Source organism: Melanostigma gelatinosum, assembly GCF_949748355.1.
Source record: "Melanostigma gelatinosum genome assembly, chromosome: 4".
Taxonomy (NCBI): Eukaryota; Metazoa; Chordata; class Actinopteri; order Perciformes; family Zoarcidae; genus Melanostigma; species Melanostigma gelatinosum.
The window spans coordinates 26,442,644-26,459,182 of record NC_136637.1 but is presented as its reverse complement, the minus strand read 5'-3'; the positions used below and the strand labels follow the sequence as shown (position 1 = coordinate 26,459,182).

The 16,539-nt window shown below is 41.9% G+C and overlaps 3 protein-coding genes across 3 annotated transcripts; 2 read left to right on the top strand and 1 right to left on the bottom strand.

Moving 5' to 3' along the window:
- The first annotated feature begins 1,006 nt into the window (after nt 1–1,006).
- On the top strand, nt 1,007–4,018 carry LOC306776675 (spindlin-1). The gene is made up of 5 exons (XM_079267454.1): nt 1,007–1,116; nt 1,851–1,892; nt 2,154–2,401; nt 2,508–2,741; nt 3,419–4,018. Exons 2-5 carry the CDS (start codon nt 1,873–1,875, stop codon nt 3,622–3,624), a joined length of 708 nt encoding a protein of 235 aa, XP_079123580.1. The 5' UTR covers nt 1,007–1,116; nt 1,851–1,872; the 3' UTR covers nt 3,625–4,018.
- Nucleotides 4,019–5,553: 1,535 nt separating this feature from the next.
- micos13 (mitochondrial contact site and cristae organizing system subunit 13) lies at nt 5,554–7,713 on the bottom strand. Its single transcript, XM_079267455.1, has 4 exons — nt 7,558–7,713; nt 7,092–7,248; nt 6,355–6,412; nt 5,554–6,077 (listed from the first exon to the last, which is right to left on the bottom strand). The coding sequence occupies exons 1-4, from the start codon at nt 7,584–7,586 to the stop codon at nt 5,980–5,982; spliced, it is 342 nt and encodes a 113-aa protein (XP_079123581.1). The 5' UTR covers nt 7,587–7,713; the 3' UTR covers nt 5,554–5,979.
- A 1,610-nt stretch (nt 7,714–9,323) lies between these two features.
- On the top strand, nt 9,324–14,030 carry hsd11b1la (hydroxysteroid (11-beta) dehydrogenase 1-like a). The gene is made up of 6 exons (XM_079267188.1): nt 9,324–9,540; nt 11,586–11,716; nt 12,414–12,617; nt 12,697–12,790; nt 13,200–13,365; nt 13,511–14,030. The coding sequence occupies exons 1-6, from the start codon at nt 9,456–9,458 to the stop codon at nt 13,692–13,694; spliced, it is 864 nt and encodes a 287-aa protein (XP_079123314.1). The 5' UTR covers nt 9,324–9,455; the 3' UTR covers nt 13,695–14,030.
- Nucleotides 14,031–16,539: the final 2,509 nt, after the last annotated feature.

Sequence of the window (16,539 nt, the reverse complement as noted above, 5' to 3'; positions counted from 1 at the left end):
AAACACTACTTCGGCTGTCGGCGTCCTGGGGCTGCGCGCCCTGTGCTGGCACGAAAAGACCATGACGTCATCAGCGGGTGCCAATTTATTACCAATATATCGCAGGATACCAACCACAGCCTGGCAGCACACTTTTTCATATCAAGAAAATGTACTCGTCCTTTTTGGCTCCTACAATAATGACGATATAGGCTCAGGTGACAGTGGTGCATTGAAGTTGTGCAGAGAGGATCGTATTTCAGGACATTACAAATACACTGTTTTCTGTAAGATTCCATTTGGGACAAAGTATGACTACCTTGCTGTAAAACATCTGTTAAGGCAGGAGCCCAGATGTTCCCAATCAGTTGCACATACTCACTAACCCTTAATTGCTTCCCGAGTGGTGAATGTAGCTGCCCATGCAGATGTATGATGCCCATGATAGTGATATGCATTCATACATGCATTCATACATCTATTATCTGAATGATTCAGATAATATTTCAAGATCATCACCGCTGCTGCCTTCTGGTGCTCCCATTTGCAACTGTCGTGTTGTGTGTTTGCTGATTTTTTGGGAACTAAAGATGCAAAATGTTGTCATGGGCAGTACATGTTACAAAAAGAGTGGAGTCGGAAACATAATCAAAATCACATGTAGAACTTTACATGTAATGCTGACACCTATCTTACGCAGTCTGCCCCTTTAAGTCAAATTCTAGGAAACTCTGGCGTCATAGAAAATCCCGGACTCACTTCGCCTGTTGTGGTCTGTTGGGTTGTGTACGTTTTCATGTCAATCACACGCACTAATGCCGAAATTACGCTATTTCCGAAAACACCCGAACGCAGCATGCAGTACCGTCTGCAACACCTGTGTAACTTCGGTCGTTAAAAACTCAAGAACCACTGTCACCAAAAGACTCCAACTCCCAGTATGCATTGCGCGCGTGTTCACGTCCGTCTCCGCGGTCGTGGTGACCGAGGGCTCGCCGGGAACTAGAGTCTCCTCTCCGCATCTCCCATTTTCCACAGGTTTCGCGAGATTTACACAGGCGGGCTTGGTGTGTGTGTGTGTGGCAGCATTTCTCTGCCAGACGAGCCGAACAATACTGACATGAAATCTGCGTAAAGGTAACGAAGACATGTTCCGAGGCTGTTAACACACAGCTGTCACCGGTGTTTGTTACCTGTCGTCAGCGGGGGGAGACACACCGAAGAGCGGGTGTAGCTCTAAGCTAGCCGCCTCCACTGATCTCACAGTAACATCTGCATTGAAGCTAGGACAGAGTGGTATTGACAACCTACAGTGTGAGGTGTAGGTGTGTTGGATTTAGTCCAGCACAGGTGGTACACGGCATGACTTAACGCGTAGTTTATCGGGCTCGCCTCATCATATTTTACATGTGTGTAGCTAATATATAAGTTGTTTCCACTAAAAATGCACCCGGCTAACGTTACACACTGTAATTTGTCAGACACAGAGAAATGGCTGTCATATGCTCTTGAACTTGTGTCAGCCATGATTTTTATTTTTTCTTCAATGGCTTTTAAAAAAAAATATCCTCAACTGAGGCTGTGCAACGAATATGACAAACGTACACAGTCTCGCCTCAGCAGACTGTGCATGACAAACCGTGACCTCCATGGCTGTGTAGTCAAAGTAAATAACCAGGAAGTTGTTCCATCATGCTAATCTATTGGCTGCTGGAGTTGTCAGTCTCGGGTCTCTTCCAGACAAGGCCAGCCTCTCAGCTGAAGCGGAGGCCTTCCTCATGCTGTGTAGTACAACAGTACATGTGAAGTTTGGCAGCTGTCTCGCTCACTCACATAATACCTGAACCTTGCTCTGTCTTTCTCTTAATCAGTGACCTTTGACTTTCTGGAGGCATGTCCAAGAAAAGGGGCAGGTATGTAGAAAACAAAGCTACTGTGTATGTCAATCACGTGATGCTGTAAACGGTGGTTATTGAACAGAATGTAATAGTAACTATAATGTCACAAACAGCGACATGCCAACGTGATTAATCCAGGTACACAGTACTGTAAATACCCAATATCCTACATATATATATTTACTTCTGGAATGAATGTTTTTCATTCACGCTGCATATAATGCAGGTTTTTGATGGCGGCAGCCGCTGACCTGCTTATTCATACTGTATTACCAGAAAGCGGAGTAGCGGGGAGCTGAGCGACACGTTGACCCCGGATCCCAACAGCATTCTGGGAGTCCGCATTCAGCACAACTGGCGCGAGAAGGGGAACCAGAGCAAATGGAAGGGAACGGTGCTGGACAGGCTCAGCGTGAACCCGTCTCTCTTCATGGTGAAGTACGACGGCTTCGACTGCGTCTACGGCATCGAGCTGTTCAAGGACGAGAGAGTGTCCAGCCTGCAGATCCTGTCGGAGAAAGTTGGTGAGTTAGTAAGCCGCTTAATTAAGCAGTTGCATTATCAATCGCCATGTTTCTCACTTTTACATTGCGTGTTCTTTTTTTTTTTTTGCGGCTGTGTCTCCGTAAGTAAACAACAAGATTAAGATACCTCCAGGGGCGGAGGAGCTGGTGGGCAAAGCTGTGGAGCATCTGTTTGAAAAGGAGGATGGAGAGAAGAACGAGTGGCGAGGCATGGTCCTCTCCAGAGCTCCCATCATGACCAACTGGTATTATATCACTTATGAAAAGGACCCCGTACTTTATATGTACCAGCTGTGGGACGACTACGCTGACGGAGACCTCAGGATTCTGCCTGAAGCAGGTACTGGTGATTTGTGTGTGAGACAAAGACAGATTCATGACTCGTAAAGGTTTATTGAATGTTGTTTTTGCCCCGAAGCTTTAACGATCTGCCATGTGACGTTTGAAAATGATTCTGTTGACTTTGGCACACATGCACCGTAACACCTAATCACATTTTAATTCAGATAGTGAGACTTCTTCGTGAAAGACACTAAGATACTGCGGCCTGTATAAACTCGTATATTAATATTTCAGTCTGTTAAAGCTTTGTGTCCATGATTATTTTCACTCAACAGATTACAAGCTTGACTAACTCATGAGATATATACACAGAGGATTCTTACACTTGTCTGGAAAGTCTTGACAATTATGAGGAATGTTTTTTTAATTTCTAGGTCTGTAAATTTAGTGACGTAATATTGACATTGAGCAAATTGGATTTGAGAAAAAAAATGAGAGAGCGGAAGCACATTTTTGTGATGGAGTAACGATGAGATGGACCATTTAAAGAATAACACAGAACCTTTACTTTTAATACTTTTCATGCATGTTTCTGCTCATAAACCAAACGGGACATTATTGTATACCGACTTTTGAGATACTCGTTTGTCGGCGGTGTTTGGTGAGTGACACGCCGGGAACGTTTCGATCTAACTCCGACTTAAACGTGACTTGTTTTCATGTTTCACTCCTCAGAAAACAAACACCTGTTGCCCGCAGACAGGAAGCCAGGAGAAGAGACGGAGAGTCTGGTGGGGAAACAGGTGGAGTATGTTACTGACAAGGGCGTGAAGAGGACAGGCCTGGTCATCTACCAGGTCCCGGCCAAGCCCTCCGTCTACTACATCAAATACGATGATGACTTTCATATCCATGTCTATGACCTGGTGAAAACCACCTAGAGATGGTGGACACTCTGCAGCCTCCCTCCATCTGCTTCTGTTCCACCCCCCCCCCCCCGGTCCGATCAGATTCTCCCAAAACCATGTCAGGGTTAAATAGTTATTATGCTTCATTGTTCGGAAGAGAAAAAAAATTTAAAAGTGCAATCTGTTTTTTCATATGCACAGCAGAACTGTAGCACCGCTATGCTTGGCCATATTTCGAGGAGATTGGATTGTGTTATTGTTGCTGTTCTACTTTATACTGTTATGTTTTGGACAGTCCAAGATTTCACTGCCCAACAGCTGCAAAGTGCAGTTGTTACTGCATTTGTATTGCTGTCTTTGAGATACTCTGATTTGTTCTTTTAAAGTATTATCTTAATTAAAGTATGACTCAAAAAGCTGCTCAAAATACTCATTTGAGACTTTTCTTTGGATCGTCTAACTCGCCAGTAAGCATGATATACACATTATATCTAGACTCCTTCCACTGAGGTGTCTGTTGAATTAAATGGGCCGATACATTTTTTTTGTATTGTATTCATGTAACATTATCACATTTAGTGTTAGTACTGGAAGGAAGGAATGAAACGATTTCAAAAATCAGCATAGTGGGGCCCTTATATTTACAAAGGCCTTTTAGATGAATTACACTCATGTGGAAATGTACTCCTGCACCATATTCAGCATCGTATTGGATATTTTGCACTGGTGATGAAGACGCAGTTTGCTAAATTCTCATTTAAATTTGATCCCACACAAATCATAAAAGTGCCTTCCGGCTTGTCATCTTTGCAATATTGTACATACCGCATCTCTACCTGCGCTCTTACTGAGTCACTGCTCTTACCGAGTCACTGCTCTTACTGAGTCATTGCGTATGAAGGCTGCTATTCGGTTTTCATTCAGAAGTGGCGACACTGACAGCTTGAGGAAAGTTTTGCGACCATCTAGTTCATATCAGTGCTGTGTTTTGCTCTTAATGCCGTATGAAAATGTACTTTAAATATTACACACATCTTCATTGGTTGTATAAGCTCACTGTTGATCTTGTGGGGAGCACTTTATTGTATAAAGTTTACATGTTTAGGTTATGGTACGCTATATAGTTTCCCCCCCAAAATGCTTTTTTCCTTAAGAGCAAATGTGGCAGAATAAATGCTTTCACGCATGAAGAAAAAAAAAAAAGTGTTGCAATACATTTAGATGACAGTATTTAATATGTACAACTTGTGTAAAATGCCTTGTAATGTTGCCTGTTGTGATTACTCTCATTTATATGAATGTCATCAAAACCACCAGCTTTTAGTGAAAGGGTCGTTTATTTACATAAGATATAAACTGAATATTTACCCGGTATAATCAACGGACAAACCAGTTTGTTGACAGCAACTAACTAGCTCTGGTTCTAGTCTTTACAACTTTGTCTCTTTCTCTTGCGAACATGACATGTACGATTGCCATATTGGTTTCCTCCCAACTTTGTCACTAGCGGCTGAATTGGTTTTTGCCCTCTCGGTCTTCTCCAAGTCGCTCAGTGTATTCCACAGTGAGCCAGTCTGTCAGTAGGTATGCTCTTACTGTATAATCTCAACAGTGAAAACTTTATTTTGACAGTGGAGAAGTGACAATGTGTGACAGAAGCGGTACGGTTTGTTAAACCCACATAAAAATGGAAAAAAAATAACAAAGAGGTTTACACTGTACATCACCGCTGGTGGTGCTGTGTGGTGTTCGTGTCGTTACAAATGACTGTGCACAGTCTTCTTCATGCATTAGATCACTTCCTGCTCTGAAGTTGTAGCAGCATCGACAGGCAATTTGTGTCATTGTTAATCTGCCATGAGTAATAAAGAGTTTTGCACATTTGCTTGGTCTGGTTCTTTGAACACGCCGCCTAGATTTAACATTCAGCTTCCACCTCAACAAATCAAACTAAAGACTGGACGTGTTTCAAGATGGATGTATTGTTTAGTCACAAATATATGCAAATATAAGACAGACACTCTTCAGAACATTTGGGTACTGTAGTTAAGAGAACAAAGGGGAAAATAACTACTGTATATTAGACATTACTGAGCAAAGTTAAATATGGTGGTATACACAAAATGAAAATGTTTTTAAAAATAAATTTAGCTTCCGAGCATTATGTACAATACAATGCCAATATCCTTTAGAGAACCCCAGTACCCTTTCAAGAGACTGCCCTCCATGCAGCTGACTTTCACACAACTTCTTTTTGTCTGTTTTCATTCATGTTGGGCTGTTTCTTCTGTCTTGGGAGGACCAACAACGTCTGAAGAAGTAACGTCATTATTTAAGTGCAAAACTCAAAAAGATTGATAAATGTCAGGCTGTCCGGAGAGTTCCTGTTCACTTGGTGAGGTCTTTCAGGTACTGCAAACCCTGGTTTGTGTATTTAGTTGCATTTGTTGGAGCCTCCGAAAGAAATGACATTGACTGCCGCACCCCTGAAATAAAATCAAAGAAATCAATGGTTTGGGTTTGAGGCATTGAAAACACATTTAGGTTGTTAACCATTTTAAAATAATAATATTAATGATGCTGAAACTAATTACTGCCCCGATGAAATGCCAACAAGACCACTGCATCGGACAAGTAAGCTGCAGAACCACAATTTCAAATCTGGGCTCAAAATACAAACTCATGACATTATCGAATGAGTGACCTTTCTTTGAAAAAAAACAAAAAACAGGAAAAGAAACAAGCTTTTCATTCAGCTCTTACCAGAGTTCCACGCCTGAACCGGGGAGAATTCAACTTTAGGTATGGTTGGAAGCTGAGTCTGCAGAGAGGAGGAAGGCTCTTTAGTTTGAAACAGTACAGTGCTTTGTCGCTGTTAAATATAGCAGCATTTGAAAACCAGTACAGAGAGAGATATTGAAGTGAAATGTGAAAGCTATCATTTTTTGGCTTCATGCGGTTAAATAGTGCGCCAGGCCTACCAGTGTCAATGAAGATGGAGGGCAGACAGTTTTGTGCAAAAGTGGGCATATTACCCGAATAACACGGGATTAGAAATATGAAACATTAGGAAATATAATTGGAATATTCTGTAGAAAGAATACACTGACACTTTGTTACCGACTACTAACTTGACTGAAAAGCGTGTTCTTTTTAGCCCACCAAAGAGAAATAAAGGTATCTTTGTGTCCAGATTACAACGACATTACTGCCTCTTCATTCTGAAATAAACAGGCAAGTTGCTTTATTTTGATTATATTACTATCGTTGTTGCTTTTAAAACTGATTTGTGTAAGCTATGCACTGTACATACATTATTATTTTCATCTTATAACTCCATGAGGGATGGGCCATGAGATAAGAGGACACTTAAAACATAAATCTATTCTTTCATCGATTGTGTGAATCATTAAAACCTTTGTATAAGACACTGGTTTGTTTGCCTACTGCAGGGTCATTTTGGGGAAAAATATGTACATGCAGCTTATCTGTAGCATTACCTCCAGGCCAAAGTACTTCATCCACTCCTCTATGGCGGGGGGTATTGCAGCCTTGGCCTTCTCTAGAGCTTCTGAGCCCTGCTCACTGCTTCCCAACAGACCAGAGTCACAGGCGATGTACAGAGCTCCTCCTGCAATGGTCACCTTGGTGGCCAGTCTGAAAATCAAAGAACAAATGCATTCAGACTCCAACACCAGATATCCCTCCTCTGTATCCAGTTATAAACATGTCAAACTGATAGACAACACACGTATGTAACAATGTTACTTGTTAGTTATTGAGCCAACTAGTTATGCAACCAGTAAACACAGTGTTTGAAGAGGACAGCTGGAAAGCTCTCGGGCAAACTGACAGCAACGTTAAACGTATCGTCAGTTAGCTAACATGCTAATAGTGTAGCTAGCACTTAGCTAACTACAGCAGCAATGACTTCAGGGAAATTACAGGTGGAGTAAAAATACTAACTTCACTAGGGGCAAAAGTCTTGCCGCCATGGTCCACAACGGTGTAGTTTCCTTTTAACGTAACGTTACTGTTGTTCCAGGTACGCCAACAATACGCTTAGGTGAAGGCTATCTGGATAGCTTAGGCTATGACTGAAGGACAACCCTGCTTGATCGCTGCGCACGCAGGTTGTGTCAATAAAGTTTTACTTTTCAAAAGCTAACGCTAACGTTATTTAAGAGCCGCAGATTCGTCTCCTCTTTTTTTTGTATCTATAGCGATTACAGTCTATGGATTAAAATCACAATTTCGGCAATTTACGCCCAAAGGAAATAGATGTTTTTTGTTGTTGTTTTTTTTCAAACAAACAAATAGAATTAGGTGTTTCTGTCTGAGAAGCAGGTCAGCCAGATGTATAGGGACAGATCAAATAAGGTAGTGTTGAGAACTCTTGTTTCTAATCTTATGTTTGTTGTACTTTACTTTTTCTTAGATTTAGTAGATTAAAAAAAAAACTATATTTACCTTTCTGCTATTCTATTTTGCACTGGTGTCTACTTCTTATCCACATAATACATATTACTCTATTCTATTGTTCAGATATGTTTTATATTTTTTATTGGATTGTTTTTGTTGTAATCTCTGGCACAAGAATTTCCTTTGGGATTACTAAAGTTGATCATTGGTGATCCGTCAGGGCCTGCAAGGCTTTCTCTGCTGGCCTAAACAGAATCACAAAGTTATCTATTTTATAATTTAATAATTTTTCATAAATACACTACATGTGTAATTTATAAAATTATTTTTCCCATTGGCTTATTTCCTCATTGCACAGCTACTGTCTTGCTCTGTTGAGCTTTTATCCAATCAGATTTCACCCCTGTGTCTCTCGGTAAGAACAGAGGCCTGAGGCCTGCAGACTCACAAGTGAATCCCTTTGCAGTTTAAGTGAATGGAGACGATATTGTTGATTGTCATCGTGTTCAACCAATCAGATCTTTAGTTTGACATGTTGGGCGTATTCTTTGACGTGCCAGAGCCTGCTAGCTGGCCTACAACTACGTCAGCATTAACTCGCAGCTCAGTTTTCAGGTGCAGCGTGCGCTGTGATTGGTCAGTGGGCGAGCACGTGACTATTGTGAACCGAAACTTAACTAGCCAGCAGAGCTTAATTGGAGGAGTAAGAGTCCAAATTGAAAGATATGGAAGAAATTATAACATTTTTAGGGTTTTGCTTGGTGCAGTTTATTCATTTTGTTACTGAGATCCCGGCCCCGCCGCTCGTGTCGTTTTTATGAATAATATTTGAATGGCTCGTGCTCTTGTGTGGTGGAATGCGTGGATCCGCTACAGGTTTGCTGGGTTATTGGGAGGTGATTCAACTGTAGTAGGACAGCAATGAAGGCCGAGGTATAAAATGCATGGCCCGCCACTGAAGTTGATATCTTATCTTAATGTTTTAATTGGTAATGGGTGGAGGAGGAACTGATAAAGGACTTGTATAAGATAAAACTATTCAAGTAAGGAATGGAAACTCCAACATGAAATGATTGACATTAATACTATGGTGGAAGAGAAGAAAAGAAGAGTTCACCTACAACAGAATAATACTTCTTTATTGAAATTCAAATGATGCACTTTAGATAACAGGAACGCCTCCAACTGGTTTATACGAGCAGTCAGTCAAGTAGCCAGCTCTGGCTGCCGCCCACACTCAGTCGAAAGCCTGGCCCGAATCGAGCTCAGCAAAGCTTTTATTCAAACAACACACCCACTTTACGCACGCCAAGAGAAATGGACAGGAGAGATTACGTGAATGGCACTTCAGTGTCGTCACATTCCCCGCGCGAGGCAGCTGTGGAAAGTGGTGGAGTTGTTGCGGACACTTGGTGCTTGAAAAAAAAGAAACGACCAAAAAAATGGGAACTTTCACTAAAGTCTTACTAGCTGCTGCTTGTGTCGCTTTCCTGGCTGTCAAATGGACTGCGCCCCGTTTTGACGCAGGTAAGAGAGACGCAAGATCAAAGTGGACTTATCTAAAGTTCAACTTATCTAAGTTCATTTTAGTTCATACGGTCTTTAAAGCCTACGTTGATCAGGTTTGCTGAAGGACTTGATTATTCTACACGGCTGCTGCTGTTACGCGCTGAAGTATTTAAATCCCTTCCGGCGTCAACAACGAATTCCTTTTTATCAACTGCTGACCTACAAAGAGTCTTACATGCTTTTATTTATTCCCAATTTAACGCACGTGTTGGAGCCATGATGTAGTTTATGTTTTTATTTATATCTTTCGAAGGACACACTATGGTTGGAGCATTAATGTAGAAGTGCATGAAGGTAAAGCGGTTGGTTTGTAGTATCGACTACGTGTCCGAAACAAGTTCTCCCGGTCGCCCCTCAGTGGCTGACGGATAACAGCAGATATCGTGTTAAACGGTCACTACACACTGTACTCGGGCTTCGTCCACCGAAGAGCTCGTCTAAAAACGTTTCTATCTGTGAATGTGTTATATATGCTTTTATTCATATTGTATTTATTTGCATTTATCTGATGTCTCATGTCTTTTTGCCTTATTATAATGTCTGCCTTGTTTGGTTTTATTTCATTTCTCAAAGCACTTTTTTTGCTAAGAAAAGTGCTGTAAGGGTGTTATTATTATTATTATTATTAATATTGTGTCAGTACTCTTGACTTTTGGCACATCAAATATGAAGCCATGTACAATGTTCAAGAAGATTAAAAGACAAAGTTTATTTTCACCACTAGTAATAAAGGATAGATTTTCTTGATAATTTCTTTGAATGACCACTGAGGAATGGAATACATGAATGTTGAATTTTCCCCGAAAATCTCCACAGAAATGTCTTTTTATAGAATACAAATATGAGGGAAAGGCCTCTAGTATTGCCAGTGGAGATGCGCTGTCACAGAAAGGGGTTTGTTCTGAACAGTATCCTGTTCCGCAAACCTCTTTGGGAAATATTTTTTGTGAGAGTTCAAATGAGGGAATATTGTAGTTATTTCAGCAAATTAGGTTTTTGACAATACACTGTGCTGTGGCAGATTACATCTGTTCACTATCTGTAAGTGCTTATCAAGGTATATGGTGAAGGCACAGTAAATGCTGAACAGGTCGTACACGTTATCACATGACGTACACGTTATCACATGACACAGACACAGACAACCATTCACACCTGCGGGCAATTGTGAATCAACAACATACCTGCGTGTCGTTAACGAGGCAAAGCCCACAAAATGCTCAAACCAGCAGGTTCGAATCCGTAGCCCTCTGATTATGAGTCTCCACCACACCACCATATCGTACCTTGATAGAAAACATTAACTGGGCAATTTAGCAGAATTGCTATGTGCTGCTATTTTTAAAAGACGTTATCTAAGTTTTGTCTTTTGACTGCTGATCTGCTCCCCCCCCCCCTTTCCAGAACCACTTGGCAGAATCTCTCTAATGCAACATTGACGCGTCTATTTAATGCAAAAATCATCCACAAGACAATACATTTCTCGTGTTTTTAACGTTCAACTCTCCTCCAACATCTCGTTATTGTTGAACATGGAAGTATTCTGTGGGTTGAACGACTGGAATCCACATGCTGCCGACTTGAATCGGTTGTGTGTAGATCAAGGCTGTCAGATAAGCAGCCATTAAGACATTTATACAATATGACCTCAGTCCATTTTACTACATTATGATAACCAGATCATCGAATCAGTGGATCAATATTGTATCGATAAAGTTGGAATGTTGCACATCAGCACGACGTGTACACCGCCTCATCACGTCTACAGTGTGGACCACATAACGGGGCCGCGCAGCCTCAACTTCACGCTGCAGCACTTGTCCCTGCTGTGAGGAAAGCAGTGTACAGTCCAGTGTCCGCAAGTCACAGAATTACATATAGCTTGAGTCAATGGGGTCGTCGTGTGTTTTCAACAATTGCGACATTATATTTATTAATTTCAATCAACGCAACTGCGGTCACAGCACACATCTTTTGCTTCGTGTGTTTCATTTTTCCCTCAGAATCTCTCAGAGGTGCGAGGGTATTGGTGACTGGGGCCAGTACGGGTATTGGTGAACAAATGGCATATCACTATGCCCGCTTTGGGGCCCAGGTAGTGGTTACAGCGAGGAGGGAGAAAGTGTTACAGAAGGTTGGTGAACTTAACATTGTTAAAAAAATGAAGCTCAAAGCACTGCATGTATCAACCACTAGTTCTGTTCTGTGTCCATAGTCAGACAGTCTGGACAGACAACATCTTGATTGTTTATATGTTAATAATAGGGGTGTAACGACGCGCATATTCGTATTGAACCGTTCGGTACGAGGCTCACGGTTCGGTACGCATGACTAACCGAATACGTTTGAATAAAAAAAATGTATAAATATATATTTTAAAACCTTTATTTAACCAGGTAGTCCCATTCAGATTAAAAATGTCTTTTGCAAGATGTAAGTAACAATACAAGATGTAAGCAAGATGCAAGTAACAATACTACATGACATTAAGGAGCAGTTTTTGTTTTTTATGCTTATGTGTTGCTTAGAAGACACCCCAGAAGATGAGTCACTCAGGTATAGTTCCATCATTGTTGAAAGTCAAAGAATAACTTTATGATGTTAGTTGTAATGAATACATATATTTTAAAATCAAGTACATTTCTCTGCATTTATAGTTTTCTACTGTACCGAAACGTACCGAACCGTGGCTCCACTGTATCGTACCGAACCCAACCGTGGATTTTGTGAACCGTTACACCCCTAGTTAATAACACTCAACCTTCATTTGGTTTTCTGTGTACTCTCTCTGCAACTGCACTGGATCCCGTCTGTCTCATCACTGCCTATAGGTGGCGGAGAAATGCCTGAGTTTGGGAGCCCAGAAAGCTCTCTACATAGCGGCAGACATGGCCAGCGAGTCAGACCCCGACAAAGCTGTCGATTTTGCTCTGGAAAAGCTCGGAGGGTTGGATTACCTGGTTCTCAACCACATCGGCCAGAGCCCCTTCAGCATGTGGGCGGGCGATGTGGAGCACACCAGGTGGCTGATGAAGGTATAGCGCAGCGTTCTGATGGTCCATCTGCAACATAAAAGCAGGCCAATGCACTGATCTTTGCGTGTGCTTTCCAAAGGTCAACTTCCTCAGCTATACTCAGATGGCTTGGAGAGCTTTGGCTTCCCTTGAGCAAAGCAAAGGAGCACTGGTGGTTGTTTCATCGCTTTTAGGTAAGTTTATCATATTCATACACGTTGATGGACGCAAACTGTGAAACAGACACGTATGCATGCAGTATTATGTAGTTTTCACCCAGTAATAACAAACATTGTGGAATTTGGGCCTCGTTATTTTTATATTATTGTTATATTAATACTCATATTATAAACCTGCTTTGTATTGCACTTTCATGTAAAACATTGTATCAACAAATTCACCTCAAGATCCATTTAGGAGCTGTTCAAATTTCCATTTTTTTCTGAGGAGTTAGATGAGTTTATAAGTATACCACAGCACATGTAAAGTGAGGAAAGTCTGTCCTTTTTCAGACACTGAAAGTTCCTAATTCGTACTTATACACAAGTAAATAAATTAAGCCAAAAGAAGGCCACAATAGATGTTTATGTTGATGCTCTACAGGTAAACTGCCCAGTCCCTTCGTGGCACCGTATACCTCAACAAAATTTGCCTTGAATGGTTTCTTCGGGGCCCTTCACCATGAGCTGGCTATGAAGAAAAGCAACGTGTCCATCTCGATATGTACACTGGGGCTCATTGACACTCAATCAGCGATGGAAAAAGTCAGGTCAGTCAAGTCCGAATGCAAAAGTGTCTCACAGCTACATCAGAGCGATCATGGATACTTGCATATTGAATTGCTGCAACGTATTTGGCATCATGTTAACTGCTGTCCACAGTAGTTAATGGCAGTGCTTTTCTGTGTCCTGTAGGGACGTCACAAATGTACCAGCCTACCCCGCCACAGATGCAGCCTTGAACATCATCATGACGGGAGCCACGAGACAGCCGGCGCTCTTCTACCCCTGGTTCACCCACATTGTGGTTCTGAGCAAAGACTGGTTCCCTTCCATTACAGACTATATCGTGCAGAACTCCTACAACTACATCCCATGAAAAACGTTAATTCTGTCATTGAAATTCTAGCGCACACAGACTTTTTGCCCCGATCTTTAATTTCTTCAGATGGAAAACTTGGGACACTACATGCATAAACATTGTTTTTTCATGCACTAGTCAATTATGATATTTTGCTGCCATGACATGTCGAATTTCAGAATGGTGGAAAGAAATCACCCAAAACACACATTTAGGTTTATATTCTACTACTTTGTCTATTTGCATCTGTGGATTTGTCCTAAAGCATTAGATAATGCCTCATTTATACATGTATACACAGAAGTACTTGAAATAAAAAACAAGTCTTAATGTGAGTAATCAACTGGAGAAGTTTCATTGTGATCCCTACTGGTAACTTTTCTCAAATCGATTATTTTTCTCAGATTCTGAGCCAGAAATCTCCACATCGGAAACACCAGAACACCAAACATTCCAGTTTCATTCCTCTCTATATTCTGAATGTCTTGACTGAGAAGTTAGTTCATATATCATTCATCGCCTGATTCATACAACTTTATATTCCTGAAAACATGGAGAGAATGGCGAGTGATACAAAGACATATCCAGTAACAAATGTTGATTCTAATATGTCAACGAAGGGAAATATTTTCAAACCTGGCTTCTTGCAATATGTATGCAAATATAAAAATGTACGCAAAGTAGAACATATTGAATAAGATATTGTCTCCTTAAACACTAGGCAGGACACCTGATAAGTGCTTTTTAATTCATACAAAGACATTCAGCCATACAGACTCAAGCAAACACTCACCCGTTGAGAAAGAGGCATTACTGTAAGGATCGAACAGTACTTTGATTGTCCACATGAGGGCAGTAGTGCCAAAGTAGTGAAATCACATGACTTCGTCCTTCTACAGTGAATTCCTTTCGCTGTTCAAAAAAAAAAATGCTTAACAGCAGACTATCATGCATTTGATGGCGTTGTGGTAAACTGGTTTGAAATTATTCTTTATATTTGTCCTGGTATTCACAGATTGAATCTGATTTTTGGTTGTTGCTTTTTTTTTTTTTTAAACCTCCATCACCATATCAGTCCTCCCCCTGATCCTGTTCCTGTCTTCACCATTCTCCACCCCTGGATTCCTCTCCGTCTCCATTCTTCTCCATCTCACTCAGTTCCCTCTTTTTCCAAAGTTGGCCACAGTGGGCGTGGCAGACGTCCTACAGAGCAGGACTTTTTCTCTTTGTGTCTTTGTTCATCATCCCCCAAAAGCACCGCAGGCTCCCCTGTGAAGCTGTTGGCTCAATCCATCCTGGTGGTCTTTTCTTCATTGTAATACACCCCAGAGGTTGTACCCTGCTGATAAAGTGGTTTCTCGACTGCCTACCCAGAGTGAGTTGTCATTGTCGAATGGCTCGCCAAAAATTATAGTGCGATTTGAAAACAAGAACAAAGTGCACTTTCTCCTGGATGCGTATAGATGACACTCCTAGAGCAAGTGGCCGTGAATCTTTAATCTGAAAGTTTGCCCAGTGTTCTCGCACTTTGCTTTGTGGTCTTTCTATTGATATGACTGACGGGGGAACAGCATTGACACTCTGTGATATGAGAGGATTGTGGAGGAGATATTCTCCCTTCAGATGCCGTGGAAAAAAATAAAACTCCTTTTGTCTCTTTCTCCGTCTCTCTCACACACGCACACACACACACACACACACACACACACACACACACACACACACACACACACACACACACACACACACACACACACACACACACACACACACACACACACACACACACACACACACACACACACACACACACACACACACACACACACACACACACACACACACACATACATACATACATACATATGGTGGGGCCTCCCGGGGAGGAGAGCCGGCGTGGCCCTGGGAGAACAGCCAGAAACACCTGCAACAGATTAGTGTTTCTAACGGCAGGTAATAAATCCTCTCGCCCTTCTCTAGCATCTCCATCAAGCATGGATCTCATAGGCTGAGGAGCATCCACCCAAAAAACTCACTAAACACAGCATGAAACACTGACACCTCGGTACACCCACGCCCAAATTCATTCCGTCTCCCTCGGTTACGATCAACTGCTGCAGATGAAACTACACTGATGTAATGTCTATGCTACGGCTCAGCGTCGGAGGTTTTCCCCAGGGTTTCACACTTGGCACCATATCAAGATCAAACATTTTCATCATGGCTGCATACAGCCAAGGCCGAGACCAAAGCTGAGGCCGGCTGCTTCACTGACTGCACATAAAACCTGAACGGTGGCAGAATGATTGCCCATGTTGGACTCTTACTTAGAGGTTTTGTAATGGAGGTTGAATTCTGCTTTAATGCCCGTGACACAGTGTATTATTTAATCCCACGCCGGCCGATAAAGAAAGACAATCTGTATGTGTGCGACAGTCGTAAGCTCAAACGACATGTAAAATAAGTCGATCACCCTCTTCCAGATAGCACACCGTATGTCCTCGCTTTTTTATTTGCACACGTTTGCTGATGCAGCAGAAATTTCACGTTGCAGACCATAAACGGTCGCCTATCCATGGCAATAGTACAGTGCGCCGCCACCATCAAGCACCAATTCCAATTTATGGTTCTTTCTTGTGCTGCTCCTTTGAGCACAAAGGACACTGGTCCACAAATCTCCGCCCGGGCTTCATCCATCAGTTACTTTGAGCGCTGCAGAAAGAGCGGCCTTGATGTACACACACATGCGTCGTGTCATGCGTGCTGGCTGGCCTGTGTGTATTACGTGTGTGTGTGCGGGTGACATTTATCATCCACTGGCTTGGGAGCCGGCGACCAGCTGCTGAGAATAAGTGGAAGTGAG

Coding starts and splice junctions, on each gene's coding strand:
- hsd11b1la (XM_079267188.1), top strand. CDS start 9,456: ATGGGAACTTTCACTAAAGTCTTACTAGCTGCTGCTTGTGTCGCTTTC. Junction 11,717..12,413: donor GGGAGAAAGTGTTACAGAAG/GTTGGTGAACTT, acceptor CACTGCCTATAG/GTGGCGGAGAAATGCCTGAG. Junction 13,366..13,510: donor TCAGCGATGGAAAAAGTCAG/GTCAGTCAAGTC, acceptor TGTGTCCTGTAG/GGACGTCACAAATGTACCAG.
- LOC306776675 (XM_079267454.1), top strand. CDS start 1,873: ATGTCCAAGAAAAGGGGCAG. Junction 2,402..2,507: donor GATCCTGTCGGAGAAAGTTG/GTGAGTTAGTAA, acceptor TGTCTCCGTAAG/TAAACAACAAGATTAAGATA. Junction 2,742..3,418: donor CAGGATTCTGCCTGAAGCAG/GTACTGGTGATT, acceptor TTCACTCCTCAG/AAAACAAACACCTGTTGCCC.
- micos13 (XM_079267455.1), bottom strand. CDS start 7,586: ATGGCGGCAAGACTTTTGCCCCTAGTGAA. Junction 7,249..7,557: donor AGACTTTTGCCCCTAGTGAA/GTTAGTATTTTT, acceptor TTTGATTTTCAG/ACTGGCCACCAAGGTGACCA. Junction 6,413..7,091: donor TGAAGTACTTTGGCCTGGAG/GTAATGCTACAG, acceptor TCCTCTCTGCAG/ACTCAGCTTCCAACCATACC.